This window comes from Brassica rapa, chromosome A10 (assembly GCF_000309985.2).
Source record: "Brassica rapa cultivar Chiifu-401-42 chromosome A10, CAAS_Brap_v3.01, whole genome shotgun sequence".
In the NCBI taxonomy this organism is placed as follows: domain Eukaryota; kingdom Viridiplantae; phylum Streptophyta; class Magnoliopsida; order Brassicales; family Brassicaceae; genus Brassica; species Brassica rapa.
In genome coordinates this window covers 8,929,489-8,953,498 of record NC_024804.2, presented here as the reverse complement: position 1 = coordinate 8,953,498, position 24,010 = coordinate 8,929,489, and the positions used below count along the sequence as shown (strand labels likewise).

General features: G+C 28.3%; 1 protein-coding gene and 1 long non-coding RNA gene across 2 annotated transcripts; one reads left to right on the top strand and one right to left on the bottom strand.

The window, feature by feature from the left end:
• The first annotated feature begins 7,824 nt into the window (after positions 1 to 7,824).
• On the top strand, positions 7,825 to 11,120 carry LOC117129244. Its single transcript, XR_004452888.1, has 2 exons — positions 7,825 to 9,045; positions 9,120 to 11,120. It is a non-coding gene; the product is annotated as an uncharacterized LOC117129244 (long non-coding RNA).
• A 573-nt stretch (positions 11,121 to 11,693) lies between these two features.
• Positions 11,694 to 23,727, bottom strand: LOC103833408. The gene is made up of 3 exons (XM_033282884.1): positions 15,260 to 23,727; positions 14,047 to 15,180; positions 11,694 to 14,014 (listed from the first exon to the last, which is right to left on the bottom strand). Exons 1-3 carry the CDS (start codon positions 15,443 to 15,445, stop codon positions 13,103 to 13,105), a joined length of 2,232 nt encoding a protein of 743 aa, XP_033138775.1. The 5' UTR covers positions 15,446 to 23,727; the 3' UTR covers positions 11,694 to 13,102.
• Between the last annotated feature and the right edge of the window lie 283 nt (positions 23,728 to 24,010).

Sequence of the window (24,010 nt, the reverse complement as noted above, 5' to 3'; positions counted from 1 at the left end):
TTAGTATTTATTATTTTGTAAATAATTATTTGTTATAAAAATGAGAAATATGTAGTAGATTTCAGTATGAACAATTCTGTATTTAGTTATTACATAAAAGAATATTGAGAACCATTAACATATTCACAGATGGTCACTTATTTAACTAATCTTAAAGATTATCTCTTAACGCTAAAAATTCTTAGGTGTTGAGTTTCACGATAGAATCTTGTTAACATATTCTCTCTCTGTTAGAAAAAATCAGAGACGTGTATGAAATCGGAAGCATAATATTGAAATATGGACACGTACCTCTTCATCAATCATAAGCATCTCAAAGCCGAGAAGGATGCCTCCTTTGGAATTATTGCGAGCTTCCCAGAAATGGATTAGCTTAAAAAGCAACTGGGAATCTCCAGGTCCTAGTGAAACCTTACTGAAGAAAAGAAGAGAAGGAGCTTGGGTGGTGGTGACTGCCGTTTGATTTGCCATAAAGCTAGGAATGATTTGAGGATCTGAGCAATAGATTTTTTTTTGGCTTGAGGAGGCATCGTTATGATTGAGGAAGAGGAGGGATATAGGGAGTTAGATGCCGATTTGTATGGAGGAGTAATTAAGAGCTTGACTGGTTTCTCCGCTACCACCCGCAAACGCAGCTTTTGCGGTTGGTAGCGGTTGACAGCATTTCGAAACAATCATACAAACCGCTACAAATCGCTTCAAACCGCTACGAACCTCTTAAATTCAAAAGCTGGTTCCAGCTAGCGTTTACGGTTGCGGGAGGATAATTTTTTTTTCTTTTTTTTTAAAACCATATAAATACAAAAATAAAAATATTCAATAATTTTTTTTTTAAATGGAATTATAAAAATACTAAAATATATCTACTATATTTCAATTAATATTATATAATTTTAAAATAAAAATATTTTCTATAATTTTAAAAATTTTAAGACTATAACTTTGAAAATATAATTTACATATTTATTATAATATTATGATTTTTGATATTTTTATAATTATATAAAATGTAAATATTGTTAATTTATTATTTAACTGATGTTGTATTTGGTAATTAACCAGTCATAAGTATCCCGCAAACGCACCAATTTCTAACCGCAGAATCAGTCGTACAAATTTCTTAAAACCGCTAGAAACCGCAACCACCCGCATCTACAAACGCCCACAGCCGCAACCGCAACCGATGCGTTTAAACCAGTCAGGCCCTAAGTACCTTTAATTCGTCATTATAGTTGTCGCAGGCGTTATACGGAGGAGGTATGAAGATAGTGAGTTCTGGAAGGTCTTATGTAGACGTCGTAACAAAATTAGATTGGAGTAAGAAGATGGCAAAACAAATGGGTTATTAAAGCTAAATGGCCTATTACGCAGCATAGATTCGTGGCCCAACAACTTAAAATTCATGATGACCTGGACAAATGATTGGTTGCAAATATTTTCATTGACATGGACATCTTAAAATAACTTTATATTCTCCTTTTAATAGTGTAAGATTACTCTTGGAATTAATAATACATATTTCTTCAACGTATATTTGGCAGTAACATTTGTCCTGTGGCAATAACATGGATCTCTTCAAGTTCTATGTTACTTTTCATAGGTATGTAATCTATTGTTCTGATAATGTTTTGTTAATAAAGATTGCTTATAATGAAAAAAATGAAAATATAAACAATATTTTTGAAATAGCAATAATGTTACGAAAACTTTTTACATCGACAGTTATTTTTTTTGTTCACTAAAGTTGGTATATTTTTGTAAATACATATACATTTTATATTATTTTGTATAATTTCGTATAGTTTGTATAATATTAAATAATATTATATGTTTTATACAGTAACCATTTTTTTATTTATAATTTAGTCTAGCAACTTTTCGAATAATACCGAAAATATGTGAACACGTTTCATAAAAAAGATTTTTTTAACTAATTTAAATAAGATTGCCATTCATATATCTACTATTATTAAAACACAATTAACACTAACTACTTTGTACGCTAAATAACTTCCACTATAAACTCCTAAATAATCGGGACCCACTTTTTATATAGCTAAAACTGCCGAGTTACTTTAATTCCACAGCTTTCGTTTCTTATGTAATAGTTTTCTATAGCCCACGCCATTTTTTAATACAACTAATGTCATATCATTTCATCAAAAAAAAAACTACCCAGTAAAAAATATTTCAAACGATGAAGATACCCAATACGATGTCATCTAAAGAAGAGGAAAATATATTTATTTTTATTTTAGCATTTTATTAGAAAGAATATTAACTTGCCATATATTATACTAATAAACAACATCAAACATGCAAAATTTTGTGATTACAACTTTTTGCAGGTTATTTTAAAAAGCACTAGATTCTAGCGGGTATTTTTTTGTTTTATTTTTTCTAAATTTAATTTTTAAATTTGTATTTTTTTTTTGTAATCATATTATGTTTAAAATTAATTTAACTACCAAAAATATATGAAATTAAATTAATATTAAATATAATATTATTACAAAAAAGTTAAATTATAAAAATTAAATTTTTCAAAAATTAAAACAAAAATATGTTTACATAATTTAAAGGACTAGTATATTGGGAAATTAGGTAGCATATACATAACAAACTATAAATTAACTATATAACCATAGCAATTTTTAGGCTATGATATTTATGTATTATTTTCTATATTGCCCTTTTTCACTTTCACCTCTTCTTTTTATATAACTTTATAAGTTTAAAAAGTACTTATTTGGATTTTTTAAATACCTATAAAAAACATAGATTTTTTTTGTATATGAAATGTTTTGGATTTTGTAAAACTAACATATATTTATAAATTGAATATGTACAGTTATAATAAGATTTTTTCTATTCTATTTACGAAACATAGAATAGAATTGCACTTATACAATCTCTCTTTGTAAAATCTCTCCCTCTATCTATCTTCTCTATCACCATCTTTGTCTCTCTCCATTTTTTCATCTATGTATGTATCTCTTTTTCTGTTTCTCTTTCTTTCATTTTATCTTTTATTTCTTTCTCCAATATGTAATGTTCAAATAATGTAGTGTTATATTCTATAATATTTACAAAATATAGAATAGAATACCCTCCCTCCCTCCCTCCCTCCCTCTCTCCCTCCCTCTCTCTCTCTCCCTCCCTCTCTCTCTCCCTCTCCCTCCCTCTCTCTCACTCTCCCTCCCACCCTCCCTCCCTCCCACCCTCCCTCCCTACTATAGATGTACGTTTGTTTGAAATGATCTATTCTATATCGACATTTGAAATAGAATGGTACATGGCTGTTCAGTATGGTATACAAACGCTCATGTGATACGAAGGACTTCAATGTCCATTAATGTGGCAAAAAGACACATTTCCCAAGCCATGGCTATATTCTTAATTTTTTTTCCTATTATGGTTATACAACAAATTCTCCCTAGTATATTTGTATTTCAATATTTTTATATAATTTAAATGAGTACTTGTATTTGAACTGAACCCATAATGATCCAAACTGAATCCGAACTAAAATTTATAAATATCCAAATAGGTTTTAATCTCTCATCTAAAGACCAATATCTGAATAGTCGGAACCGAACTCAAACTCTTACCCTTACATATAGTCTATAATATGGTCACAGATAAAAACATAAATATGACTACAAAAAAATACATATATGATACAAGGAAAGACACAATTACATATGAAACTTGATTTATTTAATATACTTACAAAAATAATCTATTCTATTAAATTCATATCATAGAAAAATATAATTATACTAACACACAAACATATAAATTATATTAGACAAAAATATAAAAACAAAACATATACCCGCCCTCTCGAGGACGGCTTAATATCTAGTTATCCTTTTAAAAAGTACTTAGTATCTCTTCCATTATGATGCAACTAATAAACCTAAACATATATTCAAAATATAGATTATACTTTTACTAAATAGTTAGTATATATTAAAAAAGATACAGAAAAACTGATTTTTCGAAAACCTTCTTAAATTCTTATTTTTTTTATCTACTGATGTAAGGTTGTCGACAATTCCCTCAAAAACCATCTCACCTTTCAGTAGACAAAAACCCTAGCTGTCAAAAAAAAACAGAGAGATTATTTTATAGTTTCAAGCTGATGGTTGGAGGCATCTATAGCTCCGACAGATTAAAATTGTTAAGTGATTTTTATTTATTAAAAAAACTGATTTTTCTTTTTAAACAGAGAGATTATTAAGTGATTTTTATTTATTGTGGCACTCAGTATTTATAAATGGTTTTGAAAAGAAACCTAGTTGTATTAATTTTCTTCATAGCTCCTCTGTTGCAATACTTATAAATGTGGTTAATTGGTAGCTTCTTTTATTCAAAGCTGAGAATCATCTCAGCCATCTCATTCATAACCATCTCATGGCTTCCTATGTTCACTGGCGCACGGAAATCTCATTTTTCTCAACCTAAAATACAACCATGAGGCAAAATTAATACATGTTTTAACATACAAATTATATCATTTCTAATATGGAGCTAATGTCTACACCTGAGTACACCTTCACACTCATCAATGAATGTAAACAATGAAACACTAATACATTTATAGAGAAAGTATTATAAAACATACTCCCTCGGTTTATTTTTGTTGTTTTATAAAATATCTTTTTTTATAAACGTTTATAAATTTTAAGTATAAAATAAATAAAAAATATTATTAAAAAAATCAAAATATTTGTTTTATAAAAAAGCTTTATAGAAAAAATAAATTTTTAATTATTTTAGTATTTAGTAAAAATAACAAAACTTAATTTAATAATAAAATTTTAATCTTATATAAGAGATTTATTCGTTATAATTTTTGATCCTATCAATTACTTTTATGTTAATCTTGGTTATGTGTGTGTAAAGAACTTTTAGATTGGTTTTGTATTCATACGAATAATGTTTTTTAAGAGATTAAAAATTTATGATATGTTACTCTAAATTCTTTAAATGTAAACAACATAACAATAATTAATCGAAGATAACACGACTGCAACACTAGAATTGAATTTAAATCATTACAATACAAATATAACTCTTATGAGGATGGTATTGTGATAGGATCAAAAAATTTAAAAATATATCTTTTATATAAGATTAAATTTTTTATTAATTAATTAATTTTTGTAATTTACCAAATAATAAAAATTATAAATTTTTACATTTAATTTTTACATTTTCTAAAAATTATTTTTATAAAACAATTATTTCGTTTTAAAAAGAATAGATATTGTACACGTGGCATCCACGTCAGTAAAAAGAGCTGACATAAAATCCACGTCACCAAAATAGATGATGTGGCAGCAGATGCGGTGACTATGTATGTTTCGCCATAAAATTAAACAATATGTATGTTATTTGAATTTTTAGAAAGTAGAGTTATGTTTTTCCACAGTCATATAAGCAATGTATGAATTGAACATATCGCGATTTGTTGGGTGTGAAATTTCTTTTTTTCCTACAATTGATACTTTACAAGACAAAATCAATTACTCAATGTAAAATATGAAATTCTTATATTTATACATACCATATTAAATAATTATTTAATGCAGGTAAAATTTTAAAATATATATTATTACTAAGAAAATAAATAATTACTTATAAAAAAAGTTTAAAAAAAACTTGCGCATCCAAGTTCTAGGTTCTGACCCAGCGATTGCGTGGGGTTATTTTATTTTTATTTCTATTTATAATTTATATTTTAAATTGTATTTTACATGATTCGATGACAGTTTATAAACTTTGGTTTTATTTTTATTTGTATTTTTTTTCACTTTAGTTTTGATACGTTTATGGTTTTTTTGGTTCAAGAAATATAGTAATAGTTAAGTTATTTATGAATTTCGGTTTGGCATGGGTCTTGTTATTTTATTTTTTGGCTTGGTTCAAATAACAATGATAGAAACCCGATAAAATTTTGAGTTGAATTTGAGCGTGTGTGTCTGAATATATTTATTATATTTTTCGGTCTTGATTCTCATTTACATAGCTATATTTTTGGTTACATTTCCTCATTTTTATATTTTGTTAATGAATGTATTTATATTTTAAATATGTTTAGGAAATCAGTATATTTCAAGTTATATGTAATTTGTATATTTTAATAGTTATGATCAGAATATACCAATATAATTTTGAAATTGTAAATATTTTTTGTCTAAATAGGGATTAGGCATCTATTTTTTGCGTAATAGATTACTATACAGTAGAAAACTCTATAAATTAATATTTGGTAGATTAATACAGACGAAAAATTCATTAATTTTATCGGTCCCAAGTCGGGCTGATTCAAAATAAAACACAAATCGATAAAATAATAAGATAATAAACTTTTAAAAAATCGTATATAAATATAAGGTCCAATCAAAATGACAAATTAATAATTTAAATTGTATATGTTTATTTATATTATTAGTTTGCTATTCATAATTGAGTTCATTTCTATTTTTAACACTTGAATATATTTTGATAGTATTTAATCAAATTATATATAAAATCTCATTTAAATGCTATGACACATTTTTCATCTAAACCAAATAATATAATAAAACCATGAAAGTCAAATTTCTAAAGTTTAAAGTTCCAAAATAGAGGAATCTAAAAAGGATATATTTTTTTTTAGTTAATAACTTTATAAATTAATAAAATATTGCAGTCCCAATGTTATTAAATTATAGAGTTTTTTACTATATATTGGTAGTTATTGAAATTAATTATAAAGAATTTAAATGAATTTATAATATTGCTATTGATTTATAAGAAATTTAAATGGGTTTTTAATATATTAAATATAGTTATTATCTTCATATAATATTAGCTGCACAAATATTCTGAAGTCATAATGATTAATTCCCTTAATTAACTGAATAAATTGTGAAAAACATTTCTTAAACAGTTTCCGGAAAAATAATAAATGATATTTATATAGTTCAAAAACATGAAATGAATAAAATAAGAACATTCCTGAAATAGCTAAACTAATTTTTTTTGAACTATATAAATATCATTTATTATTTTTCTGTTTAATAATATCATTAATTTACTCGTAAAAGCTTTTCAAATATATTTTATAATATAAAAAAACAATATCTTTTGATTTCAGAATTTAAACAAAGAATGCACAAGTTCAAAATTGTGAAACTTATACTATAACAATAATCAATGATTTATTCATATTTCAATTTACAATGATATGCGCAAAAAAAAAAAAATCCATTCTGAATCAAGTTTATTTTTTTATTTCTGAATTGAAAAATAGAAAAATGAGATATAATTTTCCCTGATATAAAATTGAAATATGTAGAGAATATATTGGAAAATATCTAAAGACGATATATTCCCTATATATTAAAAGAGAAGCATTACAACATTTGAGGTAGCCACGTGTCATGACCACAATGATTCTTAGAATCATTAGAGAAATAAGTTGGTCCATCTAAATATATAATTATTTTTTTATTAAACTAACCATAAACTAATATATTAATGTTCTCAATTCTTTCCTTAAATAAAAATTACGGAATTGCCTAATGTGACTAAAATATATATGACAATTTATGATTTTAAATAATAAATATTTGATACAAATTAGTGTATTCTCTATTATTTTTGTTTAACTTTAAGTTAAAATAAATTAAAAGAAATCACGTTAACCATATAATAAGAATTTAGATTTTTCTGTATATGTTATATTTTGAATTTTTAAAAAATCCCACATTAAATTTTTTATGATCCATGATTTAATTTCTTTTTATAAAAAGATATAAATTATTACAAAATCATGTATGTAGAAAGTCTCATATATATTAATATATTTTAATTAAATTATATACGATAGAAACTACATAAATATTTTAATTTTGAAATTTGCTTTGAACAATTTTTTTTGATAAAAACTCTGAACAAATACTAAAAACTTTATATTTAAATTTTAAAATTTGCATTGAATATATATAAAAATTATAAATTACTAAAACTTTCAAAAACATTGCACAATGGAAATTTGTTTTCAGCATTTTAAATTTTTATTATAAAAGATACAAATAAGTAGAACGCATCATTTGACAATATATCAATATTAAAAATATACTTTTTATCAATGTATATATTATGTATATTTAATTATATAAAATAGAAAAAAAAAACTGATTGTTTGGGTTAATAAAATTTATTTACTTATTTACACTAATCTAATTATATATGTAATAGTTATTAACTTTTTCATTATCCAATATATATATATTGTTTTATAATATATAAAAGAACATACTATACGTAAAATAATTTATATATATGATGTTCATCCCGCGAAAAACGCGGATCTTAATCTAGTTATTATGTTATTAATCATGGTTTTGGGTATGTAACATACATTTATTTGTTATACTGTATTTAGTCATTTTACAATAGGAAATAGGAAGGTTAGATAATATTAGGAAATAGGAAGGTTAGATAATATTAGTAAGGGAGGATAGGAGGTCAAATAATATACGGGGATTATGATTAGATACTACTATATAAATATATATATATATATATATAGACAGACATCTTTAAAAGAAAATATTACATTGTAGGACACTTATTGAGTTTTTATTTCATCCTAGGTCACTTGTTGCTACTAACACACTTTTCTTGTACTTTCTCTACCAACGCCTCTAGTACAATATCTCTTTTACCCTTTCTTCCAAGTTTTTATTCCTTTCTAACTAAAACAACCGACTAAAAAATTACTTCATCTCATCTTCTTAATTTTGAAATCTTCTCGTATCCATGGTAAAGGGAGTAAAGAAAAAAATCTTTATAAAAGAAAAAAAAAATAAAAAATTCTCCAAATCGGACGATACTTCTCCGATTTTGACTAATTCTAACCCAGAAAATCCTCATATTTCTGAAAAATTGTCTTCATTCTCTCTTTATTTTCCCAATTTCTTTTGGGAATGTCTAAGGTTATGCAATTTCTTACAAAAGATGGCTCCTTTATGTACCAATTCGAAGGTTAGGCTGTGAATATTTGGGGTTTTTTTGTTAAATTCTGACAAGCTTATGTCTTTTTTTATTTTATTTTGCAGGCCTTGCAAATCTATCAGTTACATGTTAAATTTTGATATATAACTTGATTTTGTATAGCTAATGTGCCTATGTTGTTTCCTTTTACTGTTTTTTTTCTTTCAAGTCACAAAAATGATTTGATAATGTTGTTGTGGAGTCTTCATATATGTCCTTACTCTTTATATTTCTCAAGTTTTTATGAGTCTTTTTAATGGAGAACTGAAGCTGCTGAGTTAGTAGTCATTAGTTATCCCAATTGAGGCTGATTTGCAGAACATGTTAGTCACTTTATTAGTGTCTCTTTGATATTTGTCTCTGATCAGATTCGAACACATTACCATTCCCTTTATGTGTCTTGACGCATAACATATTCTGATATATATCATATAGTTATGGCGTTTGTATTCTCCGGTTAGGACGTTCCTTCTTTCTGTAACTTTTGATTTGAACAGATTGTGGAGGTGATGATCCAGAGCTCAAACAGGAAATGAAGAAGCAGTTTGTGGACACTGGCTAAGGAGTTGAAGCTGCAAGAAGCAGTTGGAGATGAGCATAGCCGTCATATGAACGATACCCTTGCAGAAGCTAAAGTTGCATCTTCACTATCATTGTGGGGATACAATGCTATCCAACTTTACTTACATAGTTTATATGCTCATCTCGGAAACTAGCTTCTCCTGCTCCCCCTAGGTTACGTTTGTATAGGTCTTATATTTTGGGCATACTCATTTGGTGGACACTTCAACTCTCCACGTTGACACTAGTCTGCATCTCTTGTGCTTTTTACATGTTTTTGTTCTGTTTTTTTTTTTTTTGCTTTGAGATGTATAAATGAATACTTTGTACATTTGCAATATCATATTTGCTGGGGTTTTTAACAATCGTCCACCGGCTATCCTTATGTACATTACATTAAGACTATACATGTGTACATCTATCTTGTATTGTACACCTAAGTGATTGTGTACAAATTTCTCGAAGACTTGTTAGGACAAAGCAAGTGAGTGTGTATATCCATGTGTACACAATCTCATAGTGTACAGGTGTACACATATATACATTTTTAACATTTGAACGACATTGTACAACCGTTGCATAAAATGTCACAATTGGCATTCAAATTTACAATTGCTTACAAACACTTAACTATATTTGGTCATCTTCTAATAACCAAAAACAGGCACGCCATTGTGAATCTTTTAAATGGGTTATAGATCTATGAATCTCCAGTCATTAAAATGTCCACATGTACACATATCTTCTTGCGGACATTCCAGCATATCGTACACATGGACGACACTTCTCATGTCCAGTCATTAAAAGAATTCATCTTTTAAGTGAGGTCATAGCAAAAATGAACCAACGAACCATAGTAAGGATTCATCTTCAAAGAAAAGTATATGATTCAATACTCTTCAGTTAGTTGGAGTTAAAACAAAAATCAGAACTAAATAATCTGATTTATAATAAAAATTTCTTTTTGGTGAAAAAGTACATTTTATAGTCACAGCTCAACTGAATCAAGACTTTGATTTTTAACAAATGCACAAACATCGGAAGTTCAATTTTTTTTTTGGTTCACTTGTTATCAGATGAGATGAGCTGGATAACTCACAAAATAAGGAAAAATAGTTTTTCTAAAGGATCTAACTTCAATCGCTGTTTTGTAGGTAGACATTATGCAACTTATGATTGGAGGGGAAGGTGTTGGGTGCTGATTGTGAACCGACCCACCATGAAAAAGAGTTTTGAAACAGGATTTTGAGGAAACTTCGACCCCAACAGTCGGAAGCCAGCATCTTCTCTATCGTCATAGTCATCTCTTTTCACGGTTAGGACATAAGGTCTGGGACAAAGAAAGATTGACATGTGAAGAGAAAAGAGAGCTTTATTGTTTGTTTAAAACAGAAGAATAGAGAAAAGATGAGATCGGACGTGAGATCGGACTTGAGAAGGAACGAGAAACTAAATTTAACTTGACTCACGTGCAACAACAAGGAAAAGCTTTAGTTGAGGACAATTTAGTATTTTTAACACCAAAAAGTACCCTAGTAGCACAAAGTGTTTTAGGGTGTAATAAAATGTTGAAAAGTGTCCTATAGTGTTAATAACTCTCTTTAAAATTATGGAATAGTAAATAGACTAGATTAAGACCCGCGCCTTGCGCAGAATAAATATTATATATAAATTATTTTCAAGTATTCTATATTTTTTACATATTATGAAATAATAAATATATATTGACTAATTAAAAATTTAGTAACTATTACGCATATCATTAAATTTGTACAAATACTTAAATAAATTTTATTCATCCAGCCAAACATTTTTTTTTATTTTATATGCCATAAAATTAAGTTTAAATAATATTAACATTGATATATAGTATATTTTTAATATTGACATCTGTTAAAAAAATATTTAATACTCATATTATTTTTGATCATTTGTATTTATTTATAAAAAAAAATTAAATCAATGATAACAATAAAAAAATTGTGGGAATAGTAATTTATAATTTTAAAAACATTCCATACAAAATTTAAAATCTAAATATTAAGTTGTCAATAATTGTTCAAAATGTTTATCAAAAAAATTCAAAGCAAATTCGAAATTAAAATACTTATGTATCTTATATGGTATATAGTTTATTTTTAAAAACTATTAATTTATATATATATATATATATATAATATTTATTAAATGAGACTTCCAACTTATGTAATTTCGTAATCTTGTTATAACATAAATTTGAAACCATGGATCACAAAAATTTCTATGTGAGATTTTAGCAACTTAAGTCTTTTATATTCGTTTTTAAAAATTCAAAATAAAAAATATACGAAAAAATCTAAATTTTTATTATATAGTTAATGCGGATTTTTAATTTATTTTAATCAGTTAAAATTAAAAAAAAATGATAGAGAATATACTAATTTTTATCAAATCTTTATTATTCAAAATCATTAATTGTCATATATATACTTTAGCTACATTAGGTAATTCCATGATTTTTATTTAAGAAAACAATGAAGAACATTTATGATTAATTTATGGTTAGTTTAATAAAAAGCTTATTATATATTTATATGGACTAATATGTTTTTCTAAGGATTCTAAGAATGATTGTGGTGATGACATATAGTATAGGGTTCCACATTTGTCAAATATTGGCTTCTATAGTATAACAAACCTTTGTATTAAAAAATTTCTATGTGTAGCCGAAATTTAAATACAAATAATTAGTAAGAGATCTTTAAGATGATAGTGTACGCGGTGAATTTTTAGTTTTCAAATATTATCATAATTAGATTGAGTGTTTTTAGGTTGGTCTACAACTTAAATGATTTAATTATTTTAAGTCACAAAAATTTTAATAGGTTTAAATTTAAAACATGCCAAGGTAAATTTCAAATAAGATACAAATTTAATAGACTAGAATGTATACATAATAAGGATGGAGATTGTAGATAGTCCCTGGAATTGTTGTTAAAATATTTGGTGCTATTGGTACATTTTTCGGATTTCATTAGGAGTTAAAGTCCTCAAACTCATTTGATGTTCAAGTCATATGCATGTAACGAATAAGTTTTTGATATCCTTAGTGGAATCTTCACAAGACTTATCTCATTATATTTTTCTTTGCCCTCAGTGGCGTAATTTGCGCTTTTATTGAAGAAAATCAAATTAAAGATTCAAATAGTAATTAAAAAAAGAAAGAAAGATATTTAGAAAGAAGATTTTTAAAGGAAGAGAAAGCTACAAACCCTAAAATCTCGATGATAAAAAGAAAAATGAAAACAAAATATCTTCAAAAAAAAAAACCAAAAACATCGTTTTACTCATAAATAAAAGCAACAAACATTGTCATGACATTATTTCTCCTCTTATTAGACAAATGTTTTTAAAATGAAAATTTTAATCAACCAACAAAAAAAACAAACAAAAAGAGAGAGGTTCTATTGAAAAACCTAAAAGATCCTCTTATGTTATTTTGTTTTCATTACCCTCTTTGTTCTCGTTGCCGTTGTTGTTTTTGGTTACACCCACGACTCTCTTTTGCGAAACCTGAACCGGCGACATCATCACCGCCATCTTCCGTGACGTCAGCCCGCCTAGTTTGCTGCTGCCTCATCTCAAACTTGTTTCCGCCAGTGTTATCTTCCACATCATCAAATCTTCTTTGGCGTCTGGAAGGTATAAAATTGTTGCTGTTACCAGAATTCAGTCTTCTCAAAGATCTTCTAGCATCATGTCTTTGGCCTAGCCCAAATCTCCTTCCCCTGAAGCTATTATGATTCGTTCCAGAATCATGGCTCCTCCTTTCATCGAATCCCAGCAGCGGCATTCTATTTCTTGGAGGTGACATGAAACCTATTTCTTGATCTTCAAGAAACCGTTCCTGGAAAGGAAACCTCACGCTCTCCATCATCCTCTCCTCGGCTCTAAACCCATCATGAGGATGAGATAATCTATCTCCACCATTCCACGGGACTGGAGAACGACTTCTAGATCTCCTAAAGACAGGAGAGTTACCTCTTCCTCTCCTATTACCACTCATCCAGTTGTGGATCCGACCATAAAACTGGTTATTATCACCGTGCCTGCCTCTCAATAAACGATCCCCTACATTTGAAGACCTTCTGAACCGACCACCGCGGTATCCCCCATTTGAGAAACGTTTACGTACATAACCATCGGGTTGTGATCCTTGTCCGGACCCTGATCCTGATTGATCAAAGCCGCCCATCATACCTAGATTTTCAGGGTGTCGAGGCTCGAGAACATAGGGAGGTCTGGAACCCGAACCACTAAAGTATCCTCTACCAGAACTCCTGTCATATCTCCCAAAACACTTATATGGAGCCATGCTCAACTCTTCATTATCATCAGATCTGAAACAAAAAGGACCATTACTAGGTTAATAATGAACTATTAAAAAGTAAAATTACCTAAAGATGAGGCATGAAAAGAAAAAACTTGCCTTGTCCTTGGGATGGCATCATGCGAAGGCAACTCCTTAGATGGTCTCAACACAAACCTCCTTGAAGAAGAAAAAGACCGCTTCTTAAGATGCAAATCATTCATGCGAGCCACATCATTCTTCTCTACGTCCCTTCTGTTATGAGCCTCTCCAATTCTCAATTCATCATAAGATTTACGCTCTAATGGACCCAGCTTAGTCTCTGCCAAGATTCCCTTACCAGAATCATTCATCTTGTTGTCATTATTTTCAGCCATAGAGTAGAATCCTTCATCTTCAACCTTATTTTCCCCCCTACGGTATGGCTCCCTTAATTCTCCATCCTCAAGCGGGGAATTATAACCAGATTTGAACTTATTTCCATTTCTAGCAGCTGCTTCAGCCTTAGGACCACATGCTGATGAAAACTTTTCTTGCCCAGCTGATACAACAAACCCATCAATAGGTTGGCTCACTCTAGGAGGCATTGGATTTGTGATTGCTCCCTTCACATCTTTTTCAGAGGCATCATTTTCTACATCACAAGGTGGACCCCAAGCATCCATAGAAACATTTAAGTCCCAGTGTAACCTTAAATTCTTTTTCTCAGTGGGTTCACTGACCGATGATTTATCTGGCTTTATGACAACTCCACTATCAGGTGCAAAATTTTCACTTTCACTTGCTCCCTTAGTAGCTATTATCATCCCTCCTACGCTCGCTATGCCCTTCTCAGCCAAATCAAGCGAAGATTTTTCAGGAGCTACATTGTCCTTTTTGCCTCGCCCCACCTGATATGTGGAACCAACCGCATGGGGCAATATGGTCGAGCCATCTTGCTGCTGAACAACAGGTTCTTCAGAAAGCAGACGGTCAACAGCTGGTGCAAGATCATTTCTCAAATTACACACAGCATCCGCAAGTAACGCAATACCAGAAAAATCAGGACCACTGCTATCATTCTTTGGGTTTAACTTCCAAACATGGTTGATCTCCGGCCTATGTTCTGAGATTCCACGTCGACCACATGACTTTCTTGGTGACGGGGAGGCAACCATCATTCCCCGCTTCTTCATTGGAACACGCCTTACTCTTTCTGCCACATGCTTACCTAGAAGCTGCCATAAACAGAAAGGACCGAATCAGATACATATCGGTGTGGTGAGACCATGAGACACAAAGGAAAGGGGAAAAAACCTTTCCAGGCTCTGACTCATTTGCCATTGTGCCTGATGAACTCTTGTCTTTGTTCTCAACATCTGAGTCTGCAACTCGTACAATTGCTTTCTCGTCACGCCTTGTTGAACTTTTCCTACCTTTCGCCATCCAAGGAAGCTCACTGTCATTGGTACTCTTAAGCTCACCACTGTTGGTTTTTGCCATGCTTCAATAAAATAATATTCCATTAATAAACCATATATGAAACAATACAAAACATAACCAGGAGCTATTGTCTATTGTCTATTACAGAATATCACTGTAGATATGTTTCACAGCTTGAAAACTAGTTAAAGACTCTATGAGCTCTCACCTGAAAATAATATCCCTAACTTTGAAACATTTTAACAAGCATTCTTGGTATTAAAAGCATAACAATCTAGCATTTATTTCAGTTTTAATCCAATTATATCTGACTCAAGATCATTGTCTGCACACCCTTGATCAAAAGGGAAGAATAAATGTTCATCAACTGTGCAATGACATAAGAAGGCAAGATCCATAAAAAAAAACTGTCATTGCGAAACTTCTTTCATTTTCAATCATGAAACACATCGATTCCTAAGCCTATCATATAAAGTCGTACATAGATGAATCAGAGGGACCACGAGTTCATATATATATATATATATATTAAACTATTAATCTAAATCTGTAGATGATATCTAGATGGTACAGATCTCAGAGAATGGTAACATGGATTAGATTTGGTATCTGGATGAATTTCACCTCTATAAAATTTCATAGATTCAAATCCACCAACAACTTTTTCGACCTTGTGTGATAACTGATAATACTAATACTCACTAATTGATCCAATACTAATCATTTCTTTGTCATTTTAAAACTGAAATGGCTGCTTGCAATAAGAATATATAATAATTATATATACATAAATGATTTGAATACAGTAAATATATGTTTACCTTTATACGCCTTCTTTTCCTCAAAACTTTCGAAGCACCTGCAAGTTCAGAAAAAAAATGTACGTATTAATTAACAATGTTGAATTTAAAATGTTGACGTCATTTCGTGATAAAAAGCATGTCGAGAAGCAAAAATTAAGAAACAGTGAACAGATTTCTTGAGAAAGAAAACATATTCTTACCAACTCCTAAGCACTAACGCAAGTATGTGTATGTGCTCAGCCCTCTTCAGTTTGAGCACTTATATCTATACATCTCAAAATCTATGGTTCTGATCATAAGTCAAACATATGATATTGCATGCAAAAAGAAACATATTTAATATTACCATTCAAAATGAAAATTAAATCGTGTATGTAAAGTATATAAATCGATTAAAAAGTTTCCATTTTCTTTTCCTTACAGAATATGTTACCAAACTAAATAATGTTAAGTCAACCAAAATATTATGTTCAGTGCTGAATGACTCATGTCATAAACTTTTGTTTCACTTAATTCTTAATTTAGGGGTCATCAAAATAAAGAAAGTTGGAATAAAAACAAATGTTGTTATCTCAATTGGAAATATATGTAAGCAAGAGTGTTCCATGAACAATTGACATCTATGATAAAATCTCCTATATATTATTGGAAACTTTTCCAATATTGAATAAAAACACACTTTTTGTCCCCTTAGTATAAAATCAACCTAAATTAGTCCTTTTATTATAATATATGCTAAAATATCCAATCTAATTAAAAAACATTAAAAACTAACTTTTAAATATAAGTTAAAAACTAAAACGAATTTTGACAAAAAAGAAAGAAAAAAAAAACAAATTAAATCAAAATCTAATTAAAACAAAATCTAAATAGAAAGAAAAAGTAAAAGGGGGAAAAATCCCCAAATCTATAACATAATGAGACCGTTCCCTCTTTCCTGAGGCGACACGTCAGCATTTTGGTGGGTCCCACTTTTAAAAAGTGTGAAAAGTATGTCAAGCATGTGGCTCGAACCCGGGTTATTGTTGTTATCCAATATGGAAAAACTATAATTGTTGTTTTTTCATATAACGTGATGAACCTCATTTAAAAATGAATTAAGAATTAAGAATTAAATGAGGTTCATCACGTTATATGAAAAAACAACAATTATAGTTATCCATATTGGAAATTGTCTTCGTTTAACATGAGTTAGGGTTCTTTTCATCATTGTCTTAGACAAGTCTGAGTTACAGAGTTGCGCTGTGTGTCTGTTCCTAATCTATTTTTTCACCGGTGAACTCTTCATCTCCCCATCTTAAATCGCTTGATCTTAAAAGTTTTTGATTTGTAGCCTTTCTGTAAACCCTATATATATGATTTTCATTTTTTATGAACCAATCTACATCTCCACAAAACTCATTGATTCCTCTTAGCTTTAACGATCTTCTAGAAAATGTCTCTCTGCCTCTCCAGTTTCTCAAACAGGCGTTTCCAGCATCCGTCACTCAACCTTCGAGTATCTCCGTACTGGTCGTAGTGGTCAGAACATAGCCCCTAACCTCCTCTCTTATGGGATTCCCTGAACTTCAAGAAAGACAGTGAGTTTATGGGAACTCTTCTTGTCTTATAAAAATAGTTTACATGCCCAATGTTAACAGACCAATGCTATTGTCTTCTTATGAGAAATACATAAATTCGTTTAAAACTCATTAAAGCCCAAATACTCAAAATTTTCACTCATTTTATAGTTATTTCTACAAGTCTTCATGTATTTGTTTTAAGAGTCCGGTAAGGACAAGAAGTTTAAAAATAAAATAAAAACATATAACAAACATAATAAGGATAATAAAAAATTATTAATTAATACAGACAACTTACACAACTAAACTGGAGAAAAAATATCCAGAAACAAAAGGTACTTCACATGAAATAAAATATTTTGATTTTATTTATTGTGGCACTCAGTATTTATAAATGGTTTTGAAAAGAAACCTAGTTGTATTAATTTTCTTCATAGCTCCTCTGTTGCAATACTTATAAATGTGGTTAATTGGTAGCTTTTTTTACGCAAAGCTGAGAATCATCTCAACCATCTCATTCATGCTTACCATCTCATGGCTTCCTATGTTCACTGGCGCACGGAAATCTGATTTTCTCAACCTAAAATACAACCATGAGGCAAAATTAATACATGTTTTAACATACAAATTATAACATTTCTTTTATGGAGCTAATGCATTCACCTGAGTATACCTTCACACTCATCAATGAGTGTAAACAATGAAACACTAATACATTTATAGAAAAAATATTATAAAACATACTCCCTCCGTTTATTTTTTTTTGTTTTATAAAATATCATTTTTTGTAAACGTTTATAATTATTTACTATAAAATAAATTAAAAATATTATTAAAAAAAATCAAAATTTTGTTTTATAAAAAAAACCTTTATTGAAAATATAAGTTCTTAAAATTTTTAGTATTTAGTAAAATTAACAAAACTTATAATTTTTTGATCTTATCAATTACTTTTATGTTAATCTTGGTTATGTGTGTGTAAAGAACTTTTCGATTGGTTTTGTATTCATACGAATAAATTTATTTTAAGAGATTAAAAATTTATGATATGTTACTCTAAATTCTTTAAATGTAAACAACATAACAATAATTAATCGAGGATAACGCGCCTGCAACACTAGAATTGAATTTGAATCATTACAATACAAATATAACTCTTATGAGGATGGTATTATGATAGGATCGAAAACTTTTAAAATATATCTCTTATATAAGATTAAATTTTTTATTAATTAATTAATTTTTCTAATTTACAAAATAATAAAAACTTATAAAATTTTACATTTTCTAAAAGTTATTTTTATAAAACAATTATTTTGTTTTAAAAAGAACATATTTTATACATGTGGCATCCTCGCCAGTAAAAATAGCTGATATAAAATTCATGTCACCAAAATAGATGATGTGGCAGGGCAGTGACGACTATGTATGTTTTGCTAAAAAAAGTAAACAATATATATGTTATTTGAATTTTTCGACCGTAGAGTTATGTTCTTGCACAGTCATATAAGCAAGGTATGAATTGAACATATCGCGATTTTTTGGGTGTGCAATTTTTGTTTTTCTTACAATTGATAGTTTACATGACAAAATCAATTACTAAATATAAACTATAAAATTTTTATTTTTATAAATACCATATTAAATAATTATTTAATGCAGGTAAAATTTTAAAATATATCTTATTATTAAGACAATAAATAATTATTTATACAAAATTAAAAAAAAACTTGTGCATCCAAGTTTTAGATTCTGATCCGTGTGATTGCGCGGGGTTATTTTATTTTTATTTCTATTTATAATTTCTATTTTAAATTTTATTTTACATGATTCGATGACAGTTCATTAACTTTGGTTTTATTTTTATTTGTAATTTTTTATTTTCCCTTTAGTTTTGATACGTTTATGGTTTTTTCGGTTCAAGAAATACAGTAATAGTTAAGTTATTTATGAATTTCCGTTTGGTTTGGGTCTTGTTATTTTAGTTTTTGGCTTGGTTCAAATAACAATGATAGAAACCCGAAAAAAATTTGAGTTGAATTTGAGCGTGTGTTTCTGAATATATTTATTATATTTTTCGTTCTTGATTCTCATTTACATAGCTATATTTTTGGTTACCTTTCCTCATTTTTATAATTTGTTAATGAATGTATTTATATTTTAAATATGTTAAGGAAATCGGTATATTTCAAGTTATATGTAAATTGTATATTTTAATAGTTATGATCAGAATATACCAATATCATTTTGAAATAGTAAATATTTTTAGTCTAAATAGGGATCAGGCATCTTTTTTGGGTAATAGATTACTATACATTAGAAAACTCTATAAATTAATATTTGGTAAATTAGTAAAGACGGAAAATTCATTAATTTTATCGGTCCCGAGTCGGGCTGATTCAAAATAAAAAACAAATCGATAAAATAATAAGATAATAAACTTGGGAAAAAAACTTTTAGAGCAAAAAAATGAAAACTATGTTCTTTTAGACTAATATCTATTTTGTACTATTTTTGTCTATAATACCCTTCAATACATTTGAAAATAATTTTAATAAATAGTTTTACAAACAAAACAAATTGGAAAAATATTAACTACTGATAAAATACCTATATGAACTTAGTGGTATTTTTTCAGTTCTAAAAATGTTTAAATCATAATTTTCAGATTTTGTTCTAAATAAAGTAGAAATATTATTCTACGAAGTAGAAAACGAAATCCACTTTTTTTATTGAATCTACAATGTTTAGAATACGTGATCTACGTAATAAGAGTATTCTAAAAATATTTAGAATACACATTCCGCGCTTAACCTACTAATCTAATATGTTTAGAAATCAAAATCTACACATTAATATAAATCTAAAACACGTAGAAATCGACTTCTACAGATTTACTGTAAATCTAAAACATGTAGAAATCAAAATCTACACATTACTATAATTCTAAAAACCTGTAGAAACTGATTTCTACAAATTAGTTGTATTCTACGGATAAGAAATCAGTTCCTAAAAATATGAAAACAAAATATTTGGGATATATAAATATATGGTCCAATTAAAATCCCAAATTAATAATATAAATAAATACAAATTATATATGTTTATTTTTTATTATTAGTTTGCTATTCATAATTGAGTTCATTTCTATTTTTAACACATGCATATATTTTGATAGTATTTAATCAAATTATATCTAACATCACATTTAAATGCTATGACACATTTTTCATCTAAACCAAATAATATAATAAAACCATGAAAGTCAAATTTCTAAAGTTTAGAATTAACTATTTTCTTATTTTATAAAAAAAATATTTCCAAAATAGAGGAATCTGAAAAGGATATATTTTCTTGTAGTTCATAACTTTATAAATTAATAAAATATTGCAGGCCCAATGTTATTAAATTATAGAGTTTTTACTATATATTGGTAGGTATTGAAATTAATTATAAGGAATTTAAATGAATTTAGAATGTTGCTATTGATTTATAAGAAATTTAAATGGGTTTTTAATATATTAAATATAGTTATTATTTTCATATAATATTGGCTGCACAAATATTCTGAAGTCATAATGATTAGTTCCCTTAATTAACTGAATAAGTTGTGAACAAAATTTCTTAAACAGTTTCCGGAAAGATGGGATGTAATTAATATATAGATATATATAAAGAGCAAAAACAGGAAATGAATAAAATAAGAAAATTCCTGAAATCGCTAAACTAAAATTGTTTTGAACTATATAAATATCATTTATTATTTTTCTGTTTAAATAAATATCATTAATTTACTCGTAAAAGTTTTTTTTTTGACAACACTCGTAAAAGCTTTTCAAAAATATATTTTATAATATACTATAACAATAATCAATTATTTATTCATATTTAAATTTACAATGATATGCGCAAAAAACAAATTCCATTCTGAATCAAGATTTTTTATTCATTTCTAAATTGAAAAATTGAAAATTGAGATATAATTTTGCCTGATATAAAATTGAAATATGTAGAGAATATATTGGGAAATATCTAAAGACGATATATAGTTATGTTATTAATCATGGTTTTGCGTATGTAACATATATTTATTGGTTATACTGTATTTAGTTATTTTACTATAGTATAGCAATTATATTATAAGATTCCATTGGTATGTCACGTTTGGAACTTTAGAAATAGGAAGGTTAGATAATATTAGTTAGGGAGGATAGGAGGGTCAAATAATATATGGGGTTTATGATTAGATACTACTATATATATATGACATCTTAAAAATTATGGAATAGTAAATAGATAAGAATATAGTATAGGATTCCACATTTGTCAAATATTGGCTTCTATAGTATAACAAACCTTTGTATTAAAAAATTTCTATGTGTAGGCAAAATTTAAATATATATAATTAGTAGGAGATATTTAAGATGATAGTGTAGGCGGTAAATTTTTAGTTTTCAAATATTATCATAATTAGATTGAAGTATATTAGGTTGGTCTTCAACTTAAATGATTTAATTATATTAAGTCACAATATTTTTAATAGGTTTAAATTTAAAACATGTCGAGGTAAATTTCAAATAGTTTACTAATATAATAGATAAGAATGTATACATAATAAATATCCTCCATCACGTCAAGTGTGGACATTATCTAAGATACCATCGCATCCTAATATTTTTATATCAATTATTTTTTCGCTAATATGAATCATCTTTTTTGGAGAGTCAATCTAAAGATGGATGACCACCAATTTACATAGATATTATGGTATATATGGAAAGGCCGGAATAACAAAGTTTTTAGCAATCTTGATATTGATCAAAGGGAAATACTTAAAATAGCAGAATTGGAGTCAATACTTTGGGCTGAGGCACATATAGTAAATGACCCAACAAAGGGGTATCAGATACAGACCAGTCTCATATTAGCAACACCAGGACGATGGTGCTTCATAGATAGATCGTGAAAAGATAAAGATTTATTTTCAGGGCAAGGCTGGTATAGCAATTTACCGGGTTTTGATGGTTCATTAAAGGTAAAGAATGTAAGGGCATGTCTCTCACCCTTTCATTTCGGAGGTAGAGACATTAATTTGGGCAATGAAATGTATGAAGAATTTAAGACAGTTTTAGGTAACGTTTGCAACGGATTGTTCTCAGTTAGTGAAGATGGTTTCGGAACCAGAAGAATGACCAGCATTTGAAAGCTATTTGGAAGACATCAAGCTTTTAAAAGGATGTTTTCTCAAATCAGATATCGTTCATGTACTCCGGACGGAGAACCTACGGGCGCATAGCTTAGCACACAGTGGTAGGAAATTAACATCTTTCGTCGTTCACATGGATGCAGAGTTACCGATTTGGTTTACAGAGTCAACATGAATCTGTAAATGTTTGTTGTAAAAAAAAAAGAATGTATACATAATAAGGATGGAGGTCGTAGATAGTCCCTGAAATTGTTGTTGAAATATTTGGGATAACCATTGGTACATTTTTAGAGATTGCGTTTGGAGTTAAAGTCCTCAAACTCATTTGATGTTCAAGTCTATATGCATGTAATGAATAAGTTTTTGCTACCCTTAGTGAAATCTTCACAAGACTTATCTCATTATATTTTTCTTTGCCTCAGTGGCGTAATTTGCGCTTTTATTGAAGAAAATCAAATTAAAAATTCAAATAGTAATTAAAAAAAAAACGAAAGATATTTAGAAAGAAGATTTTTAAAGTAAGAGAAAGCTACAAACCCTAAAATCTCGATGATAAAAAGAAAAATGAAAACAAAATATCTTCTTAAAAAAATCAAAAACATCGTTTGACTCATAAATAAAAGCAACAAACATTGTCATGACATTATTTCTCCTCTTATTAGACAAATGTTTTTAAAATGAAAATTTTAATCAACCAACACAAAACAAAACAAACAAAAAGAGAGAGGTTCTATTGAAAAACCTAAAAGATCCTCTTATGTTATTTTGTTCTCATTACCCTCTTTGTTCTCGTTGCCGTTGTTGTTTTTGGTTACACCCACGACTCTCTTTTGCGAAACCTGAACAGGCGACATCATCACCGCCATCTTCCGTGACGTCAGCCCGCCTAGTTTGCTGCTGCCTCATCTCAAACATGTTTCCGCCAGTGTTATCTTCCACATCATCAAATCTTCTTTGGCGTCTGAAAGGTATAAAATTGTTGATGTTACCAGAATTCAGTCTTCTTAAAGATCTTCTAGCATCATGTCTTTGGCCTAGCCCAAATCTCCTTCCC